The sequence below is a fragment of the Lottia gigantea genome, assembly GCF_000327385.1.
Source record: "Lottia gigantea unplaced genomic scaffold LOTGIsca_41, whole genome shotgun sequence".
NCBI lineage: Eukaryota > Metazoa > Mollusca > Gastropoda > Lottiidae > Lottia > Lottia gigantea.
In genome coordinates, this window is record NW_008709421.1 from 2,060,546 (window position 1) to 2,082,607 (window position 22,062).

Here is a 22,062-nt window from a genome sequence, read left to right on the forward strand (position 1 = left end):
AGATAAAAACTGCAGTCTCTATAGTGCTCACAAGAAATGTTGAGACGGACGGACAGGGGCGACGACAATATACGACCACATATTCATGTAGGCGTATAAAAACTAAGTAGTCCTAAAGTCCAACATGTTTCAAGAGCACTGATTAAACATCATATTGCAGGGTTGGACTAAACACCATAATGTCAACAATCTCCCCCTCATTATAAAAAATTTTAACATCCACCACCAGTTAACTCAGAACACTAATATATATTCACCATGAATGAAGTTACACAGGGCACATAAATTTAAGTATCTTCCAGTTTCCAGACGCCATTATTCAAGTTCTTAATTAACAGGAAAGTAGATGCCCCTCGTTCTGTTAAACAGTTAGCTAATTGCAATTTTGTATCAGACCAAAAAATATTCCTAATTTGTTCTCGTTCAATTAGCTCCTTAATAATGGATATTTCCAACCTTAAACGTTTATCAATGGTACACTTGGTAGATAAAATTGATTCATACAAAGATTTGTTATCAATAACACAAGTGATAGGAAGTCCTAAAGATGTGGTGGGATTGTTGTAAACTAATTCCATGAACAAAGTTGACAGAAACACAGCATTGTCTATTCCATCTGTTAAAGCTAAAGTTTCTCCTGCAAAGGTACTTCTGACTGCACGTCTTATTTTTTTAGATTGCCAACATAATGGTGAGAATTTACCATCTACCCCCTTTAAAATAATGAAATGTCCACCCTGACTTCCACCATCTGGCAAGTTACCTAATAAAACATCACTGAACACTACTAACTCTAAATCCTTATCCTCACCCAATTGTTGAAAACTTAGACATACAGATTCTGACTTCAATTTTCCAATTAACTTATTAATCTCAAATAAATTTGTACGGAAGCTTTATTGACAGTTGCTGCAAATTTACTCACATCAAACATTATATCGGCCTACTTTGTCTTGCAACCCATAATATCTGACCAATCTTTGAACGATAAATCTTCAAATATTCATCAGTCAATTCAGTAGATCTATCTAATGTCTTATCAATGTTAATAGATTATCAATATAAGTGTCTTGCTTCAAAAATATTGTACCATCTTCAAATTTTATTTCAATGCCAACATATCTGAAAGCTTCAACTTCTTCAGTACCTGAAAAGTCTCTCTGATTTTTGTTACCACCTTTTTCTTAAACTTTGACGTACCACCCCAAATAAAATCGTCAACATGGCTTGCGAGTATTCCTGGAAGTTCATCATTTTCATACCAATAGAAGACAGCAGGGTCCACACAAGACATTTTTCCACCAAGGCTGTAGCTGTAAATTATCAACATCTTGTAAATTTATAGAAATTTCTTTTCCAGTCAGAACATCAGGTTGTAAGTATCTAATATTGTACAAGTACTTATTTCGGCAAGTTGCCTTTCCAGCTCTTCCCATAACTTCAGCTGTACATTCACCATTTTCTTCAAAATTGAATTTAATAACCTGGCCAGTCTTACATGAAAAATCAGAAATATCAAGATCTGCAGCATTACTTGGCTCAATGGAGACAGGCAAAGAACTTTCGTCATCATCCTCATAAACTAACTTTTCTGGTTCATTATTATCAGGAAGAGAAATGGTTTTAGTTTAAGGATCACTGTTTCTTGGATTAACCTTTCGACATTGATGGACACATGAGCTACCATGCTTTACAAAAACGACAACACCATCATTACCAATAACAGTGGCAGGTCCTTTCCACTCATCTGAAGCTGGCCTTTTATAATAAACTTTCTCACCTGTTGTGAATGGCTCAATTGTTGGTCTGGTATTCTTTCTCAATGCTCTTCTTATCTTTTCAGAACATTCTGATTCAGTAAAAGCCTGTCTTGCTTCATGTAAAGCTGAAATATGTTTACCAACCGTAACACTTCTAGTACAATCTTCTAAAGCTGGTGGAAAATCTACTAGAACAGATGGCAAATTTGGAAATTGTCCAAACACCAACTGATATGGACTGAAACCGTGATTATTTATTAAAGAGTTCTTTGCCATCAATGCCCATGCTAAGCCTATTTCCCAGCTACATTTATTGTCTGCACAAACTTTATTTAGAATTTCAGTAAGAATTTTATTGTGAAGTTCAAGAAGACCATTTGACCAAGGGCTGTATCCTACAGTGGTCTTCAGTTCGATATTTAAATTTTCAGCCATGTCTTGAATTTCTTTGTTACAAAACTCTCCACCATTATCACTGTAAAGTTTTTTAGGTGTGCCATGAATACTAACCCAGAAAAAAGGAAACTATTAGCAATAACTGATGACTGTTTAGATCTTACAATACACGCTGCACTAAAACGAGTAAATTCATCTATAATATGTAAATACCATACATTTGGGCCCAGTTCATGTAAATCAACGGCAACAGTTTCATTATATTGACTAGCAAGAGGTAAACCAACAACAGGCCTAGGAGACGTATTTTTGTATCTAAGACAGACATCACATTGTTGTACAACTTCATCCAATATATCAAATATTCTAGATTGACATGTCCCTGCGCTTTTTAATAACCGCTGTAATCGTTCAGCTGACGCATGACCAAATTGTGGATGTAATTTTATCAAACATTTTACCAGATCATTTTTAGATAAGTCATTACTAATAGCAAGAACTTGATCAAAGAATTCTTCATGATGACCATTATTATCAAAATCAAACACATTAATACAATAATGTCCACTGGATGTAAATTCAAGTGCAAGAGATTGTCCAAAAATAAATCTAAAACTACTCCAGCTTTTTTCAATGATTCTCTACTCAATAACAAAGGTATATCTGAGTCAATAACTTCAACATCAATATAACAGCTTACTTTCCCGATTCTGATTGGTAAAGTTACACATTTGTAGGAATAATAAAGTTTGCCATCCCCAAAACGAAGGATCTATTACTAGGACAACATTTAACCTTATTAAATTGACCAGACGATAAATTTTCTAAAAAATTGTTCATCCATTTGTCACCACAAACAGTCTTAGTACACGCAGTGTTCAAAACAGCTGAAACAAATGCTTCTATTACAAAAATTTCTTGATCAGTTTTGTCCTGTTTGAGTAGAGACTTATTAAACAAAGTAATGTTGCAAATTTCTATATCGTCTTCATCAATCTCTTCTGTTGCTTTCACAAAATTCTTGTTATCTGGGCAATCCTTGGCCCAATGAAAAGCACTTGAGCAAAATGAACACCGACTCCTTTTACCATATTTGTTTAATGGATTTGTTCCTCGTTGATCACTGAAAGAATTATTAACAGGTTTATTGTTATTAAATTGTCTACAATAAAATGCTTCCTGTTTAATTTGAATGCCTACTCAAGCACCACTTGAATCATCATTAGAATTACAAAACACATGTGTAAGTGCTGATTTCATACAATCAAAAGTCAATTCCTGTGTAGCTGTCAATGCTAATTGTCTCTCAGTATGTGACAAATTTGAGCTATCTAAAAGTTTAAATGCTAACACTGCATCAGGCAATTCCATTTGATACTTTTTCATCTTATTGTATTTTTGCTCAAATTCAATGATAAAGTTAGTCATACTCATCGATTCAGATTTCTTAAAATACTCAAAACTTGTATAGGCTTCATAGACAGAGTTTCTGGTCTCCTTCTGAAAGACTTTATCCAGGGCATCAGTTAAAACTTTCATCCCATCATCCTTATGTCACCATAATGTGAACATATACATAATACAGGTCAAAAGATATAGGTCAACATAAGTCATCAAAGGTCCAAATTAAAAATATGGAAATTTTAAAACCCGTTCCTTTTTTGTAACTATAAAGCTGAAACAATTGTGTGCAAAGTTCCTTTCTGAACAAATGTATCCTATGCGAATTATGCCCCTCCCCCAACAAATTCAACCCGGATGTGCCACGACCACCTCAATTTTTTTGTCATAAGTGAATTCATATTCAACATGTCTAGTTGTGTTCCAAATTTCAAGCTTCTACATCAAATAGGTCATAAGATATACATACACCATAGAGTTATATATAGAAACTAGAGTCCACACTTATCACTTGACTCCCATTGGCTCAACGTTAAAGATTCGTGCCGTCATGAAGCGACATCAGCCATCATGATTCCGGGGAGTTTCCGGAGTGAAACCTGGATGTACCAATGGATTTACATTTACAATAATGGACGATCTTCGAAAGACAAACTTATTATTTATTTCATTATTTCGGAGAATAAAGCTTTTTTCTATCTATTCGTCTATTTCATTATATTAATTTTTAGGTTATGAAGAGTTAATAATCTTAAAGTGCCCGGTGGGTAAAGCTCATTTTGCCTATACCCACCTCTAACATAATCTTTATTGTGGAAATGATCACTACAAACTACATGATGTTTACTTGGAACAAAATTTTCTCTCTGGATATTAGCAATGCAGTTAGCAGATAATTCTTGGTTTTTAAGTGAAAATCTGGATTGAAACATATCTCATTATTAAGTATCGATCTTAATAGCCTACCAGTAGCCTACGTACATAGGCCTAGCCTTGGCCTATTAAGACTTATGTTTTTATACCTTACGCTTACGTTGTTGTGCCTTCAAAAAAGTCTCAGATACTATACGAATTGCAACCTGAGGTAGAAACATGAAAGGCAGATTCATTTATCTATTTATCTGTTTATTTATTTGATTGTTTGTTTAGGCTAGGTGGCGAAGAGGTATTGATTCGAGAGCTACAGGTTTGTGTGAAGGGTTAGGCCTAAGGCTAGTAAGCCGTAGGTACTAGTTGTCAGGGAGTTGAGGCCTATAATATAAAAGAGACTTTCAGACTTTTAGATAAAATCAATCATATACTAGAGCCACACGTGGCACAGAGTGGGACTTTGCAAATGTAGCAAATTGCAAAAGACTCTGAAAAAATCAACCTTCTACGATAATTACATCACGCACAAGAGCAGTTTAAAGTTGAGAAGAATTCTTTGGAAGATTGTTATAACCGAAGTAGACAGACCTCACAAATGAAAGTATCAGAAGATAGCCAAGGTCAATGACATTTAACATTGAAAGGGAGAGGGTCAACAAAGGTCAAGGTTACGAGATACAAGTCATCAAAATTTTTAAATATATACGGCTATAAAACACAACAAAAATCAGGGTCAAAAAAGTTCAAGGTCAAAAATTGAAAATTTTGAATTTTCAAAACCTGTTCCTTTTTTTGAACTATAAAGCTGAAACAATCGAACTTCTAAGACAACCTGGCTCAACGGATGAAGTAACTGTATGCAAAGTTCCATTTTGAACAAATGTATACGTTGCGAGTTAAGTGTCTTGTCAAAATTGTCAATAATGAGTAATTTAACCCGGATGTGCTACGCCCACCTCAATTTCTTTTGCATAGGTTAATTGATATTCTGAATGTTATGTAGTATCTCAGATTTAAAGCTTCTACATCATACAGGTCAAAAGATATAGGTCAACAAGAGTCAATAAAGGTCAAAATAGAAAATTGAAAATATGGAAATTTCAAAACCCGTTCCTTTTTTGGAACTATAAAGCTGAAACAATTGACCTATTAACACAAACTTGCCAAAATAATGAGGTAATTGTGTGCAAAGTTCCTTTTTGAACAAATGTATCCTATGCGAGTTATGCCCCTTTCCCAAAATGTAAACAATTAGTAATTCAACCCGGATGTGCCACGCCCACCTCAACTTTTTTGTCATAGGTTAATTCATATTCAAATTGTCTTGTTGTGTTCCAAGTTTCAATGTTCTACATAAAATAGGTCATAAGATATATACACACCAAGCTCAAAGAAACAGAAATATTGTAAAAAAAAACTCAAATTTGAAAAATTCACGAATTTCAATTTTGCTTTAAAAAACGATTGTTATAATTCACTTGAAAGAGCATGAAAAGCACATTAAGAATCCGAAAAAATTAACCCTCTAGGTTAATTAGGTCACGTGCTAGAGCAGTCAAAAGTTGCCAATTTGGCTGTTTTCGGAAAGCTATAAAACCGGAAGTACATGTCGGAGGTCAAATGTCAAAGTATTTACTGATAGCTAAGGTCAATGACCTTTGACCTTATGAAGGTCAAGGTCATCAAAGTTCAAGATCACGAGATATGACCCTTCAAACTTTGAAAAAATTCAACCGGATGTTGCAAAAAAGCAAAATTGAGAATCGAAAAACGGCTTCCTAATGTCATGTTTTTTTTTTATCTTCTTTCATTTGACACCAAAATCATTTAAATCGGATGAGCCATTATGTCCGAATAAAAATCGAATGATTTCAGAAAAATCAAAATGGCGGCCAATGTTTCACTTCTGTTCCGGATTTTTTTTTCTTCGTTTTTTTGTCATAACTTTGTCTACCTATCAGCATAAAATTTTTTGTCCTATACAAATTACACCGGAAGATATTCAACCGGAAGTGAACATCGATTTCCTGTTTAAACCGGAAGTGAAATTGAAAATTTGACTGTACCGTTTTGTTTACTTTCTTAAACTGTCTTTGCTCAATTTTTTTCAGATTAATCAGACAAAAAGCAAAAAAATGAAAAAAATGCAAAATTTGGCAAAAAAAATGTCTGCGACAAATTTTCGAATTTTGAAATTTTGAAACGGCTATTCTTTCAGATTTTAACAGTAGATTCCAAAAATGCAAACCCAAAGAAAATCGACCGAAAAATACGACTTCTAGAGCCGATTATCTATTCTTGCACATATTGAACTGTGGCACTTCCGGTTTTGCAAAAAAGATCCAAAATATATTTATGCACATCGTCGCCTATATCTAAGGTTCGTGAACGTTGAAAGGTTACTACAACTATTGTAGTCTAAGCTCAGGAAGGTGTGTAAAAATCGAAAAAAGAAAAAAAAAAAAAAAAAAAGAATTGACATTTCGATAACAAACCGATAAACCGATGGCTACATAGCCTAAACATTATAGTTATAGGCAGTAGCAGTGGGCCAATTCTATAGAGTCTATAGACCTAGAGCCTAGACGTCTAGTTTCTAATTCTAGCCTGTAGAGCCTTCATTGGCTTCGTCATAGAATAGGCTAGGCCGAATTTGTTTGAAAGAGGGATTACATCATGATAATAGACTTGCCTATGAAATGCTAAGCCATTCCCTTTCTTTCTCGTGTTAGAACACCCGTAACAACAGCAACTTTCAGACATATTGTGTACAAAAACAAAGTAGTCCCCGGACTCGCGATGGCTGACAAGGCTACTTGTCGGCCCGCGGTCACGTGATCAGTGTAGACTCTAGTTTCTATATATAACTCTATGACATACACCAAGCTCATAGAGACAGAAATATTGTAAAAAAACACTCAAATTTGAAAAAAATCACGAATTCTAATTTTGCTCTAACAGCACGATTGTTATATATCAAGGGATAGAACATGAGAAGCACATTACGAAACCGAAAAAATTAACCCTCTAGGTTAAATAGGTCACGTGCCAGAGCAGTCCAAAGTTAGGTTTTTTTTTTTCGGACAGCTATAAAACCTGAAGTACATGTCTGAGGTCAAAGTATCAACTGATAGCCAAGGTCAAGGTCATTAAAGGTCAAGGTCATGTGGTATGAGTTTGAAAAAACTTCAACCGGAAGTTGCAAAATAGCAAAAGCGAAATTCAAAAATTGGCCATATTTGGCTCCTATGGCCTATATGCATGAAAAATGACCAAAATTAATTCTTGACCTATGGCAGATATTTGAGTTCTGTTTTTTTTTTTACATTTGCAGATACACCATGTGGATATTGCCTGCAAATTTCAGTCTTGTAGCTTTGTAGCTTTGTAACTTTTGTCGCAAAAAATTTATTTGGATTTTAACACTTTTTGACGATCACAGTGCAGACCAGAAATAGCCAGTTTGGAAAGTTACTGATTTTATTTATTTTTTTTTTATTTTTTTTTATTTTCTTTCATTTGACATCAAAATCGGATAAGCCGTTATCTCTAAATAGATTCTGACGCATTTCAGGTAAATCAAAATGCGGCCGGAATGGATTTTATTTTAAAATCGGCTGTAGAATAACAATGGCTACCCATGAGCAAACTTTTGTTAACATTTATTTATAACACTGGAAGTTATTCAACCAGAAGTTAAAATCGATAAAAAATGCAAAAAAATGCAATATTTGTACGAAAAAAGTGTGCTACCAATTTTCGAATTTTTAAAGTGCTATTCTATCAGATATTGCGAGTAGATTCTAAAAATGCAAACCCGAAAAATAATTCCTTAGTAAAGGGCAATAACTCAAAATCTTGTCAAGATCTCATCCATATAAATGATCACACCAAATTTCATTAAAATCAGTTGAAAACTGTAGTCTCTATTGTGTTCGCGAACTTGACCATGATCTCATGAATATAAATCATCACACCCAATTTCATTCAAATCGGATGACGTATTTGCGATAAACGGTTTTTGAGTTATTGCCCTTGACTTACGAAAACCGTGTTAAAATTTGTTTGTGAGCACAATAGGTTGCTGTTTCTAGAAAATGACGTAAGTTGGTTTTCCAAAATTTTTTCATTAAAATCAGTTGAAAACTGTAGTCTCTATTGTGTTCACGAAGAAATTTTGACGCCTTTTTCCAACTCAAGGACAATAACTCAAAAACCGTTCATTGAAAAATCGTCAAATTCAAACTTGACCATGATCTCATGAATATAAATCATCACACCAAATTTCATTCAAATTGGATGACGTATTTTCGATAAATGGTTTTTGAGTTAGGAAAAACGTGTTAAAATTTGTTTGTGAGCACAATAGGTTGCTGTTACTAGGAAATGACGTAAGTTGGTTTTCCGAAATTTTTCAGGAGAGACATAAAACTGTTTTGAACCGTGTCCACTGAACGCATTCGAACCATATCTTAAAACATGTTCTAAATAGTATTTCGAAAAGTATTAGAAATAGTTTTATTATTTAATGTTTTTGTTATACATTCTAATGTGGTCATATATTATCGTCGCCCCCTGTCAGTCCCTCTGTCCACAATTGGCTTGTGAACGCAATAGAGACAACAGTTTTTCTGATTAGAATGAAATTTGCTGTGATCATTTATATTCATGAGATCTGGGACAAGTTCGAATTTGACTATCTTTCGATGAACTGTTTTTGAGCTATTGTCCTTGACTTATGAAAAACGTGTCAAAATTTTGTTTTGAACATAATAGAGACTACAGTTTTCATCCAATTTCAATGAAATTTGGTGTAAATATTTATGATGATGAGATCTTGGACAAGTTCGAATTTGGCTATCATTCGATGAACGGTTTTTATATGCCCACATTATAATGTGGTCGTATATTGTCATCGCCCCTGTCGGTCGGTCCATCTGTTGGTCCGTCCGTCTGTCCACAATTGGCTTGTGAAAGGTAATAGAGACAACAGTTTTTGTCTGATTTGAATGAAATTTGCTGTGATCATTTATATTCATGAGATCTTGAACAAGTTTGAATTTGACGATATTTCGATGAACAGTTTTTTAGTTATTGTCCTTGACTCATAAAAACTTGTTAGCGAGGTTTATTAAATAATGTTTGTTTGTTTAAATCAACAGTATCTTGCACAAATTAGATTTTTGGTATGATTTGACACAGATAAGTGACTGCCCTTGATATACTGAAAATGTATCAGGAAAGTGGGCGTATCTTGTGGGCAACCACTTGTCGATTTTACTGACATTCGGTGTGATGATTTATATTCATGAGATCTTGGTGAAGTTCAAATTTTACAATTTTTCAATGAACGGTTCTTGAATTATTGCCCTAGACTTAGTACAAATGCCTTCAAATTAGTTCGTGAGGGCAAACATAGGGACTACAGTTTTCATTTTATTTGAATGAAATTTGGTGTGATGATTTATATTCACGAGATCTTGGTGAAGTTCAAATTTGACAATTTTTTTATTAATGTTTTTGTATTATTGTCAAAATTCAAAATTTATTAGTGAGCACAATTTTTCAGTTTTTATACGCCCACATGAATATGTGGTCGTATATTGTCATCGCCCCTGTCCGTCTGTTCGTCGGTCGTTCGTCAACATATCTTGTGAGCACTATATAGACTACAGTATTCATCTGATTTTGATCAAACATGGTATGATGCTTTAGATTGATAAGATGAAGATATTTGAGATATTGCCTTTGACTTTGTTAACCCCTTAACTGCCACGGTTGCAATATTGCGACAATATACGCGGATTTCAAGCATACAACTTTATTAAAAAAAAATCAGACTTCGTATTTCATTCTGCGTTTTACAGCCGCGGATTGTTTATTGTTTTAACGTCAACAGGAAACAGTTTGTACGCATGATCCACTCAATTGTTTTGTTTGATACCTCTCGTGATTATTGTAATTACAGGGTAAATGTTGTGAAATCCGAAAAATTTTCGCAATTTTCACAAATTCTCAACCGCAAACGTGTGTAAAAATATCAAATATTGCGAGGATCGTTTTTAACTTGTCAAGATGACTTTCGTCCAAACAATATGTAAGTTTGCAAGAAAGTTGTAAACACCATTTCACGGAAGGTATCGAACGAAGCATTATACATGACTAAATGGCGGCAAGCACAGCACTTCGTGATTCCTTGAAAGTTGATATTGGAGTGAAAAAATTGAAAAATATTTAGTATTAGTTATTGCCCTTGTTCTTGAAAATGCGTTCAATTTTTAGTTCGAAACACTCTAGAAGGCACAATTCTTGACGGATTGTAACGAAATTTGGAGACTGGCCATCGGATTCGGAAAGTGTTGAAAATGACGGTGATAATATAAGTAATGATGAAAGTCGAATTCCCGAAGTTGCTGATGTTTTAAGTGTCGGTCAACACAAAGCCCGTAAGCTCTCAGATGGTAGACGTCGTAAACGTGTGAAGAAAATAACTACCCCTGAGTTTGAATGGACACCTTTAGATGATGGGATTATTGAATTGAATTTACACAAAATGCAAGGTATAAAGGAAACATTGAAATGGAAAATGGTGAACCTGTAGACTTTTTGTCATTATTTCTTAACAATAACTTTTGGAATATTCTTGTGGTGGAAACAAATCGTTATGCTAGAAGGTAATGTTCTAAGCCCCAAATCCCGCTTTTGCGACTGTTATTTTTTTTATAAACAATATTTATTTAGTCATTAGGATTGGGGAACAGGCTTGCGCCTATAGTACCCTCTCCTTAAAACATAGTACTAAAAAAAAATATATACACAAAGAAAAAAGTTAAGCACATCCTTAAACAAATCATGATAGTTTTGCACCAAGTTTTAATAATTTCATAAATATGGGATTTTTGAAAAGTAAAATGTGCCTTTAATAAAGTGGAGTGAACAAATCATTACAAAACATCTCGTAGAGAACATGAACCACACGTGCAGTTTGCTACCCTTGTGTTTCTCAAAATGCAGTATCTTTTGTCACTTCTATTGGTTTAATTCTCTCATTCAAAATCGATCTTTACTCACACAAAGGGACATATGGCACATAGACGCTTATCTGATGCCACAAGATAGCAAATAATCGGTATGCACAATGCAGGAATGTCTTACAGTGCAATTGGATGGAATCTGGGTTATAATCACACTGTTATTAGTCGTCTGGTCAATAAACATCTTCACACTGGCGCTGTGAAGGATCGACCCAGATCAGGAAGACCCCCAGTGACCTCACAGAGAGAAGACAGGGACCTTAAGCGCCTTGTTCGTCGAGAACTCTTTGCAACGAGTACTCGTCTGAAAAGCCTATGGCTGCCAAATCGTCGTTTCAGTCTAAGAACGCTCAGAAATGGGTTGAGAAGCACAGGAATGAAAGCCAGGAGGGTAATTAAACGCCCTTTGTTGACAGATTGCCACAAGGCAGCATGTTTAGCCTGGTGTATTGCTCGTCAGAACTGGAATATGAGGTCTTGGAGACGTGTTCATTGGTCAGATGAAAGTCGGTTCCTGCTCCATGTAACAGATGGCAGAACTAAAGTGTGGAGGAACCGAAACACAGCCTACACTCCTAGGAACATCAGACCAACAGTTCCATATGGTGGGGGGTCCGTCATGATATGGGGGTGTATCTCCCATGACTGCAAGTTGGATTTGGTCACCATCAGGGGTAACTTGACAGGACAACAGTACATCCGTGACGTGTTGCAACCGATTGTGGTTCCTCATTTTGACAACCACACACTTGCGAGTCGACCACAATTCATGGACGATAATGCTAGACCACATCGTTCACGAGCAGTCAACGATTTTATGAGGACCAGTGCAATTAAAACTTTACCATGGCCTGCTATGAGTACGGATTTAAATCCAATAGAACGTGTGGAATTTCTTTGGGCGACGAGTACGAGCACGTGAAGCAGCACTGCATCAAGAATGGCGACAATTAACATTAGAAGAGGTTCAACGATTCACTGGAAACATGAGAAACAGGGTACATTGTGTCATTCAAGCACGCGGAGGTTACACACGTTATTGATGTTTTGAACTTTGTAAGGTCAAAATGATAATGATAATGAACATTTCCAGTGCAAATTGTAACTCTTACCTCTATCTGTAAATTCTGTAGCTCCATACTTTTTCATGTGTTAAAAATGTCAAAAATGAGTACCTCTCTGCCAATGTCATTTCCAATATTAAATCTCAAAGCAAATCTATCTCAAATGGTCTTCTTTGTTGTTAAATGTGCAATGGATCGGATGCAATTTGAAAAATTTAGTTACCAAGTTCGATTTCCGCTTAGTGCATCATATAATTTTGATTATGATGAAAAAACTGGGATGTGCTTAACTTTTTTTCTTTGTGTATAGAATGGATTCAATATACAATATGATACAATTAATTCAACTTAAGATGATAAAAACATATATACAATTAAAGAGGTTGACTTGAGAGATTAAAAGTTAACAATCATAAAAATTATCATAATTGTCATGTACAGGGTCAATTATGGCATTTCTAGGAGATACAGAGACAGAATCGTTCACTAAGTGTAATAAATTTGTGGACAAGGGTTGTTTCCTGAGGGTCATCATTTCCGAATAGTAAAGTATCTAGTGTAAACAAATGTTTTGGAAGTTTGTTTTTTGTTACTTTTCTAATATTGGAGTATAAAGAGCAATTTAAAAAGTAATGGTGACAGTCTTCATATCCATGACCACACTGACGAGGTAGTATGCCTTACAGTGATTTGAAGTCATATTTACAGAATATTTGTTGTTCACTATTGGATGCTTTTGCTAGGACTTTGTAATGAGGTATGTCACACTAGGAAACTATTCAAACAATGTCATTTAGACAGATTATGAATTTACACTAAAGTGTTTTGATAGGAATTCAAATATGTGGTTTTACCAAAATAATACTGTTTAGAATTTTAAAGCTTCTAAATATTATTATGTTGAAGTTTTTTCTTTTTCGTGCACGTGTGAAGATTCTTAAATTTTTCTTCACATTGTAAAACCATTCTTGATTGCATTATTGTAAATAGAGAGAATTCCTTTTTACTGCATTTTGATCATAATTTTGAGCTAAAAAAATCAGATTTATTTCTTAAAATTTTGAATTAGCATACGGAGTCTGACTACTGAAAATGTAAAATACAATGTTTTTAGTAAATCATTTAGTAGAACATGTAGTAAACTTTCAGACAAATGTCAAGATAGCTTGTATTCAGTAACATATGGAGGTATCCACACACATAATCAGTTATTTATTAGTTAATCTATTTATTGGTTGTTTACATTTGTTGAATTTTACTTCCTGTACTTGTTGATTTACAAGAATTTTTCTTCTTGTATTTTGTTGATCATAAAATGTTTTATCCCTTCTTCATTATTTTTATATTTAACAAATGTGACATATGGAGAGTCTGTGCTGACACACACATATCAGTTATCAGTTATATATAGTTAATTGGTTGTTTACAATTGTTGAATTTTACTTCCTGTACTTGTTGATTTACAAGAATTGTATTTTGTTGATAATAAAATGTTTTATCCCTCCATTATCTTCTTTATTGAACAAAATAGTACAATTGTTGCCATGATATGATCTCATGTTTTTCAAAAATAAACAGTGCCATGGTAATATACAAATATTCATAAACTTCTAAAATGATGAAAATTGTTATTTAAACAAAAATCTACTAATTTTAGGTTTTGAACCTATTGTTGCCAAGATGATGTCACAAGATGATGATGTCACAAAAATGAATATTTCCATGGTAACATACAAATATCACTGAACATTTTATTTATTGACACTTGGTGCCTACATCCCACAGTTTTGGAGCCACATGCTTTTGAAAAAAGGTACCACAAAATGTAAATTTTCTTTAAAAAATATTTGACAGTTAAAGGGATAAAACGCATCAAAATTTGTTAAAAATATTTCGTAAGCAGGATTGAAGCTACAGTTTTAAACCGATTCTGGTGAAACTTGGTGTGATCATTGAAATTGACAAGATCTCGGACAAGTTCTAACTTGATACATTTTCAATGAACGGTTTTTGAGTTTTTGCCCTTGACTTAGTATAAACGCGTCAAAATTTATTCGTGGGCATGATAGAAGCTACAGTTTTCAACTGATTCTGATGAAACTTGGTGTTATCATTGGTATTGATAAGATCTCGGACAAGTTCTAACTTGACGCATTTTCAATGCATTTTTTTTAAGTTATTGCATTTGACTTAAAAAAAAACGTGTCAAAATTTGTTTGTGAACACAATAAGGACTACAGTTTTTAACTGATTTTAATGAAATTTGGTGTGATCATTTATATTGATGAGATCCTGGTCAAGTTCGAATTTGATGATCTTTCAATGAAAGGTTTTGGAGTTAGTGCCCTTGACTTAAGAAAAAAGCGTCAAAATTTGTTGGTGAACACAACAGAGACTATGGCATATTTGCAACAATCACAGTTAGGCTGGTCTTTTATACATGGAGATAAGAGTTTGTACCTATTATCCTATGAAGTATTCGGTATTGCAACCACAGTAAACTGGCATCGTGAGTGCATTCAAAAGGTCCGCTGATTGTTTGTGTGTTCATTTATTACCAATCTCCATTTTTCTTGGTGTTTTGTTGAGTAAGGGATAGTTTTTACTAGGCTTTCATAAATAGTTTTTGAGTTTTGTTCGCTCTGAGTTAATATTTGGGTAATATATGGAATACCTGGTTGTAGGATTTAAACATTTTGTAATATTGTGTATGTTTAATTTTAAAGCCAAATATTCTGTGAAATGTGGTTTGAAGTAAAACTTGTCACACAATTCATCATAGGTCAGAAAGTTGACATATTGATCTAACAGATCGTGTTAAAATCTTATTCCTACTGTGAACCCATTTTTTATAAAAGATAGATTTGTTTATAGTTAGAATTTAGTTATGCCAGATTGGTTCAGAGGCCAGATTTTCTTGCTTTTCTGAATCTGAAATTGATATAGCAATTCTGCTGTGACCGCTTTACTTTGAATATTCTTTATTATGTAAGTTCTATGTAACAAGATGTATCTATGTGTCCTGTAAAAAAAATTCAAAATTTTAATTTTTTGTAGAAAAGAAATTTGCATGAAAAATTTTGATCTTTTCAACTCTGCTGGCATACAATCTAATCAAATCGCTGCATTCCGTCAATCAAAAAAGTGGCTATTGTAGTCGAGGTATAAGACAGAGTTTGCAAAACATTGACCATTGTGAAGACAGTACTAGCTTGACATCTTTAAGTTGTGTTTCCGGTTGCATATCATCAGAATATAGTATTTCCAAAGTTTGAAATTTCAGCACAGCTATCTTTTTTTTCATTTTTGTATTCGAAACCAAACAGGCTTAAATTTCAAAAACAACAACTTCCAATCCGATTCATATTCTTGATATTTGAATAAATTAACTAAATTATGACATTGAAAACAAGGAACAAGGAATCAAAATTCTTTAATTTGGATCCCAGACTTATGCTAATTAGCTATTTTTCTCGCATAACTCGCATAGGATATATTTGTTCAAAAAGGAACTTCGCACACAATTACCTCATTATTTTGGCCAGTTTGTGTTAATAGGTCAATTGTTTCAGCTTTATAGTTCCAAAAAAGGAAATTTCCATATTTTCAATTTTCTATTTTGACCTTCATTGACATTTGTTGACCTATATCTTTTGACCTGTATGATGTAGAAGATTTAAATTTGGAACACAACATAACATTTAGAATATCAATTAACCTATGCAAAAGAAATTGAGGTGGGCGTGGCACATCCGGGTTAAATTACTCATTATTGACATTTTTGGCAAGGGACATAGCTCGCAACATATACATTTGTTCAAAATGGAACTTTACATACAATTACTTCATCTGTTCCATTATTTCAGCTTTATAGTTCAAAAAAGGGAACAGGTTTTGAAAATTCTTTTTATTCTTTTATATTTACTGTCCTATCTCAACTTCCTGTTTTATAGCCGTATATATTTCAAAATTTTGATGACTTGTATCTCGTAACCTTGACTTTTGTTGACCGTCTCCTTTTCAATGTCAAATGTCATTGACCTTGGCTATCTTCTGATACTTTCATTTGTGAGGTCTGTCTACTTCCGGTATAACAATCTTCCAAAGAATCAAAACTTCTCAACTTTAGACTGTTCTTGCTTGTGATGTAATTATCGTAGAAGGTTGATTTTTTCGCATTTTTCTATATTTGCAAAGTCCCACTCTGTGCCACATGTGGCTCTAGTTTTAATTAAGTTCACTATGTCATATAGGCCTATGATCAATTGAATTAATTTACAAGGCTTAAGGCTTTTTTGAAAAAAAAAAATAATCAATTTGGAGTTTTCACCAAATCTCCAGATTTTTCAAGGCAAATATCCAGATTTTTTTTCTTGACCTGTACACAATATGAAAGCTACACCCCCAGAACAAGTTAGAGACCGGTAGGTGATACAAAAATGAACAAAATGACCACCTAACATCTTCAGATTCATCACCCTGATAATGTCTGAACAAGCAATGGCAGAAGTAAGCATCAGTCAGCTGCAGTTTGGTAGTGAGAAACGCCCCAAGAAGAGACTGTATCGCCAAATGGAGCATGAACTGGACCGTCTGAAAGTCTGGCTTCAGAATAACAGACAATGAATTAGTATGGAGATGATGTCTCCCATCTTGTTGGCTTGTAATGTAGTGTAAATGTATATAAAATGAAAATAAATAAAAATATCAGCTCGTTAGTAGAATTTTATCTGCTCTAATCCAACTAGTCTGTATAGACCTTTTTATACGCCCACATGAAATGGGGGGCGTATATTGTCGTCACCCATGTCCGTCGATCCGTCCGTCCGTCCACAATTGCTCGTAAACACTCTACAGGGCACAATTATTGACGGATTTTAACGAAACTTAGTATGTGTGTTCGCATTCACCCAAGGATAAACCCTATTGAAAATCAGCGAAATCGAAAAATATTTAGTATGAATTATTGCCCTTGTTCTTGCAAACGCGTTCAATTTTTAGCTCGTAAACACTCTAGAAGGCACAATTCTTGACAGATTTTGACGAAACTTGGTATGAGTGTTCGTTATCACCCAAGGATAGACCCTATTGAAAATCAGCGAAATCAAAAAATATCGTGACAGATTTTGACGAAACTTGGTATGAGTGTTCGCATTCACCCAAGGATAAACCCTATTGAAAATCAGCGAAATCGAAAAATATTTAGCATGAATTATTGCCCTTGTTAATTTTTAGCTCGTAAACACTCTAGAAGCCACAATTCTTGACAGATTTTGACGAAACTTGGTATGAGTGTTCGTAATCACCCAAGGATAAACCCTATTGAAAATCAGCGAAATCGAAAAATATTTAGTATGAATTATTGCCCTTGTTCTTGCAAACGCGTTCAATTTTTAGCTCGTAAACACTCTAGAAGGGCGAAATCAAAAAATATTAAGTATGAATTATTGCCCTTGTTCTTGAAAACGCATTCAATTTTTAGCTCGTAAACACTCTAGAAGGCACAATTCTTGACAGATTTTGACGAAACTTGGTATGAGTGTTCGTATTCACCCAAGGATAAACCCTATAGAAAAATCAGGGAAATCGAAAAATATTTAGTATGAATTATTGCCCTTGTTCTTGAAAACGCATTCAATTTTTAGCTCGTAAACACTCTAGGAGGCACAATTCTTGACTGTCATAATAGTAAAATTCAATTCTTTTCTTGTCCTTATTAGCCAAGACAGCTGCAATCAAGTATACTTACAAATCCATTGCATTTCATGCAAACTAATCAAATCTTCGAGAAAAAAAATGTAAGGATATAAAAAGATTAAATTCAACAGGAGAAAAAAGGTGGTAAATATTAGCAACTCCCACCTGTCATAAACTCGATACATAAAACTTTTAAAAAAATATTTCAACCTAATTTGCTTGAATAAAATCTGCAAATACACAATTCATGACAGACTTATTGAAATCACCCAAGGATAAATCTGATCAAAAATCTTGTAAAACACTTGATTTTTATTCTACAAAGCAGAAGTCTAAAACAAATTTGACAACTTGATGAAATTGATCACAATCAAAACTAAACCTTTTGAAATATAAAATACAAGTTATTGCCGTAATTATTACAAATGTGTTTGATTTTTAACTTGTGATGGCACAGTTTGTGATGGATTTGGGTTTAAGTTGAATATTTCCTGGTGTCTATGTTTGCTATTTTCTAACAAATATTCAATTTCAAACAAAGCTATCAGTGGGCATATATTACCTTGCCTGGCAAGCTATCTTTCACTAACGTCGATGTCACAGATTTCCCCTCTTCTGGTAACGCATGTGCATCATGTGTAGGGCAAGAATGGCGCCGTATCGTCTGCATTAACTATGAGCGCTATGTTTGCCGTTAACAGGCAAGGAATCTTACATTAGAAAGTTGTCATCTATTGGTTTTGCAAATCCATTGCTTGAAGATCCCTTTATTGAAGATTCAACATGGATAGATGATGTTAGAAAGTGGTCAGATTTATGTTTATTTGGTGGAGTCGCCTGGCATTTTTACCAGAGAATTCATGAAGTGCTACAAGTCTTTGGAGGCTTTTAACCAGTATGAGAGTGGATGGGTTCAGACATGCTTTGTGAAGAATGTAGGAAACGCAGTAGTTATTTAAGGAAGAATTAACAGATCTCAAGCTGTGACAGATAAACCACATGAGGCATGGGTGGCTATGACTTGGAGTAGTGGAAATATCATTACTTGGCACTGTACATGTATGGCTGGGTAAGTATAATATTATGGTTCAACATGAAGAAAGTTAGTTATCAATGTCAATAGGATTATTATTGAATGACAACCTTCACTTGTGTAGTATACTTTTATAGAGAGGGTCGACCATTGATAGAAACAGATGCCTGTGACCAGTGTATCTAAAGAACTTTACAGATGATCTACATTATTCCTCCCCCACTCCCTCTGAATTTGAAATATCAATGCATGAATATCATAATATATCTTCATTTTCAGACAAGGCAGTGTTTGTTCACATGTAGCATCCATTCTGTTCAAGATTGAAGCTTGTGGGAGAGTGGAAATGAATAAAGAACCAGCATGTACATCTCTTCCATGTTTGTGGAATCAAACTTTCACCAAAAAGGTAAGATTTAAAGTTTTGATGAGATCTAGCATGCAAAAAATATGGTAAATGATATCAATGCTTGAGGGCATTTTACAATTATATTACCACATGTCCATTTGCCTGGCAAGCTATCTTATGTGCTATCAATTTGCTCAAAGGATTTTCTTGATACTTTGACTTAGTATTGTAAGTTTATATGTTGGATTTTTTAATGTCTTCAAAACAATGACCATTGATATTTTCAGGTGCAAGGAGAAAAGGCTGCCATTATTGATTTTAGGAAGCCAAAAAGAGGTCAAGATCATAAAGATTCCCTACATTTAAAAAGAAATTATATATTCAAAGACACAACCAACTTTTTGAAAAGATTAAAAGTTTCACAGCCAAATACAGTAATTTTTTCTGTTACTACTCCAAATGTTCAAAAACTACAACAACCAACTTTTCCTCCACTGATGGACACTTTTTTTGACGAGAAGAATTCTACTTTGTCCTCTGAAGAACTGAAAGTATTGTGTAATAAAACATTAATGAGTATTGAAAATGATATCTATGCAGATCAGATTGAAAAACTTTCAGATGCAACGAGAGATCAAAGACAAAATAGTGCTTGGTTTGCATATAGGAAAGGTAGATTGACAGCTTCAAACTTCTATGAAATTTCACATACTGATCTAATTTCAATGAAAAGTGTGTCTTTACTAAAAAAAATTATGCAGTATGGAAAAGATAACAATTGTATTAAATCTGAAGCCATTGCTTGAGGAATATCACATGAAAAAGATGCTCTCTCTCAATATAAGGAATTGTTGTCCAAGAATCATGTAAATTTTTGTTGTAAAGAAACTGGTTTCAATATCAGTCTGAAGTATCCATTCATTGGAGCAACCCCAGATGGTGTAACAAATTGTGATTGTTGTGGCGGTGGCCTGGTGGAAGTTAAATGCCCCTTTACCCAAAAATGTTCATTTCCATGTCAGTATGAAGGGGGATTTTTGACTGCTCATTCAAAATTGCAAGATGTATGCTCACCCTCACTTAAAGTTGACCACAAGTACTTTTTTCAGATTCAGGATCAAATGTTTGTTATGAATGCACAATTTTGTGACTTTGTCAGCTGGACTCCAAAAGGTATTCATATTGAACGTATAAATAAGGATGATGAATTTTGTCAAATTTTATGTCCAAAATTAAAGCTTTATTTTCTCAACATTGTCTTACCAGAAATTTTAACTAAAAACATAACAGATGAAGAAATGATTAGCAGTTAAACAAAATATTGTTTTTGTGGAAATGAGGAATCCTTTGACAATATGATATTGTGTGACAGTAAAAAATGTAGAGTTAAATGGTATCATTTGAGGTGTGTTGGGTTAATAAATGTTCCAAAGGGTATGTGGGTATGTCTGAAGTGTAGGTCCAAGTGCTAGATTATGTTAGTTTTCTTTCACTACCCAAGATAATTTGATTGTTTAAAATTATTCAATTTTCATGTATATGTTTTTTGGTGTTTACATCATTTTGTGGACTTGTACTTGAAAACTTGTCCATCTCATACACATGTACTTGTGTATATGAATTAGTATCGTCATGCAGTCTAATTAAAATTAGCCCTAACTTCCGTTCGTATTTTATTAGTTTCGTTTGGAATGTTTTATTAGCTATTAGCTTTGTACGTAACCACTACAGTAAGGTCTAACACTGTCTTTCTATAACAAAAAAAACACAAGGGGTATATTATGGTAGATGATGACGACACGTGAAAATTGTGTTGAAACGTAATGTGCTTTGTAATTAAAGAAGTGAGTTATACCATAATATACCCCTTGCGTTTTTTTGTTATATCTACTCTCCACTTCTAAATGTCGTTCAAACGTACGCTGGTAATTTTGAGATTGTTTTGTAAATGTTCATTTGCATAGTCAATTGCCTAACCTAAAAAATGTTAAATTGAAATTTATTGCAACAGTGAAAGCGACTTATTCTTAATGGGGGTTATGCAAATTAAATCTGAAGGATAAATGCCTCTAGACTAGAGACTTTGTTTGCATTAGAACTTGAATCTACAACAAATCAACTTGAATCAATAAATAGACTATTTAGAACAGTGCCGTAGGGTGCTGAAATTTAAAGGGACAAATTCACCATATTTTTTCACACATTTCAAGTATTTCTGAAGACTACTAATATTCAACCCCCGAAAAGACAAGACCTGTTCCTCTAAAAACTTATGGAATAAATAACAAATTAATAAATAAAAATATTTTGTGAAATAAATAGACAAAATTACCGAATAACAGCAACAGATAACAATTTATTATTGAGCCAAATCATAATCTTTGGATGACCAAAAAATTCAAATTCTTAATCTTGGCCAACATGAATATACCTGGACTTACCTGATGTCATATTTATA

The 22,062-nt window shown here is 33.9% G+C and overlaps 2 protein-coding genes across 2 annotated transcripts; both read left to right on the forward strand.

The window, feature by feature from the left end:
• Positions 1-19,238: 19,238 nt before the first annotated feature.
• Positions 19,239-20,410, forward strand: LOTGIDRAFT_163776 (hypothetical protein; the record flags this gene model as incomplete). The annotated part of the gene is made up of 3 exons (XM_009060290.1): positions 19,239-19,291; positions 19,535-19,664; positions 19,892-20,410. The coding sequence occupies 3 exons, from the start codon at positions 19,239-19,241 to the stop codon at positions 20,408-20,410; spliced, it is 702 nt and encodes a 233-aa protein (XP_009058538.1).
• A 513-nt stretch (positions 20,411-20,923) lies between these two features.
• Positions 20,924-21,076, forward strand: LOTGIDRAFT_122730 (hypothetical protein; the record flags this gene model as incomplete). Its single annotated transcript, XM_009060291.1, has 1 exon — positions 20,924-21,076. A coding segment is annotated over one exon (153 nt), but the record flags the coding sequence as incomplete, so codon positions are not given.
• Positions 21,077-22,062: the final 986 nt, after the last annotated feature.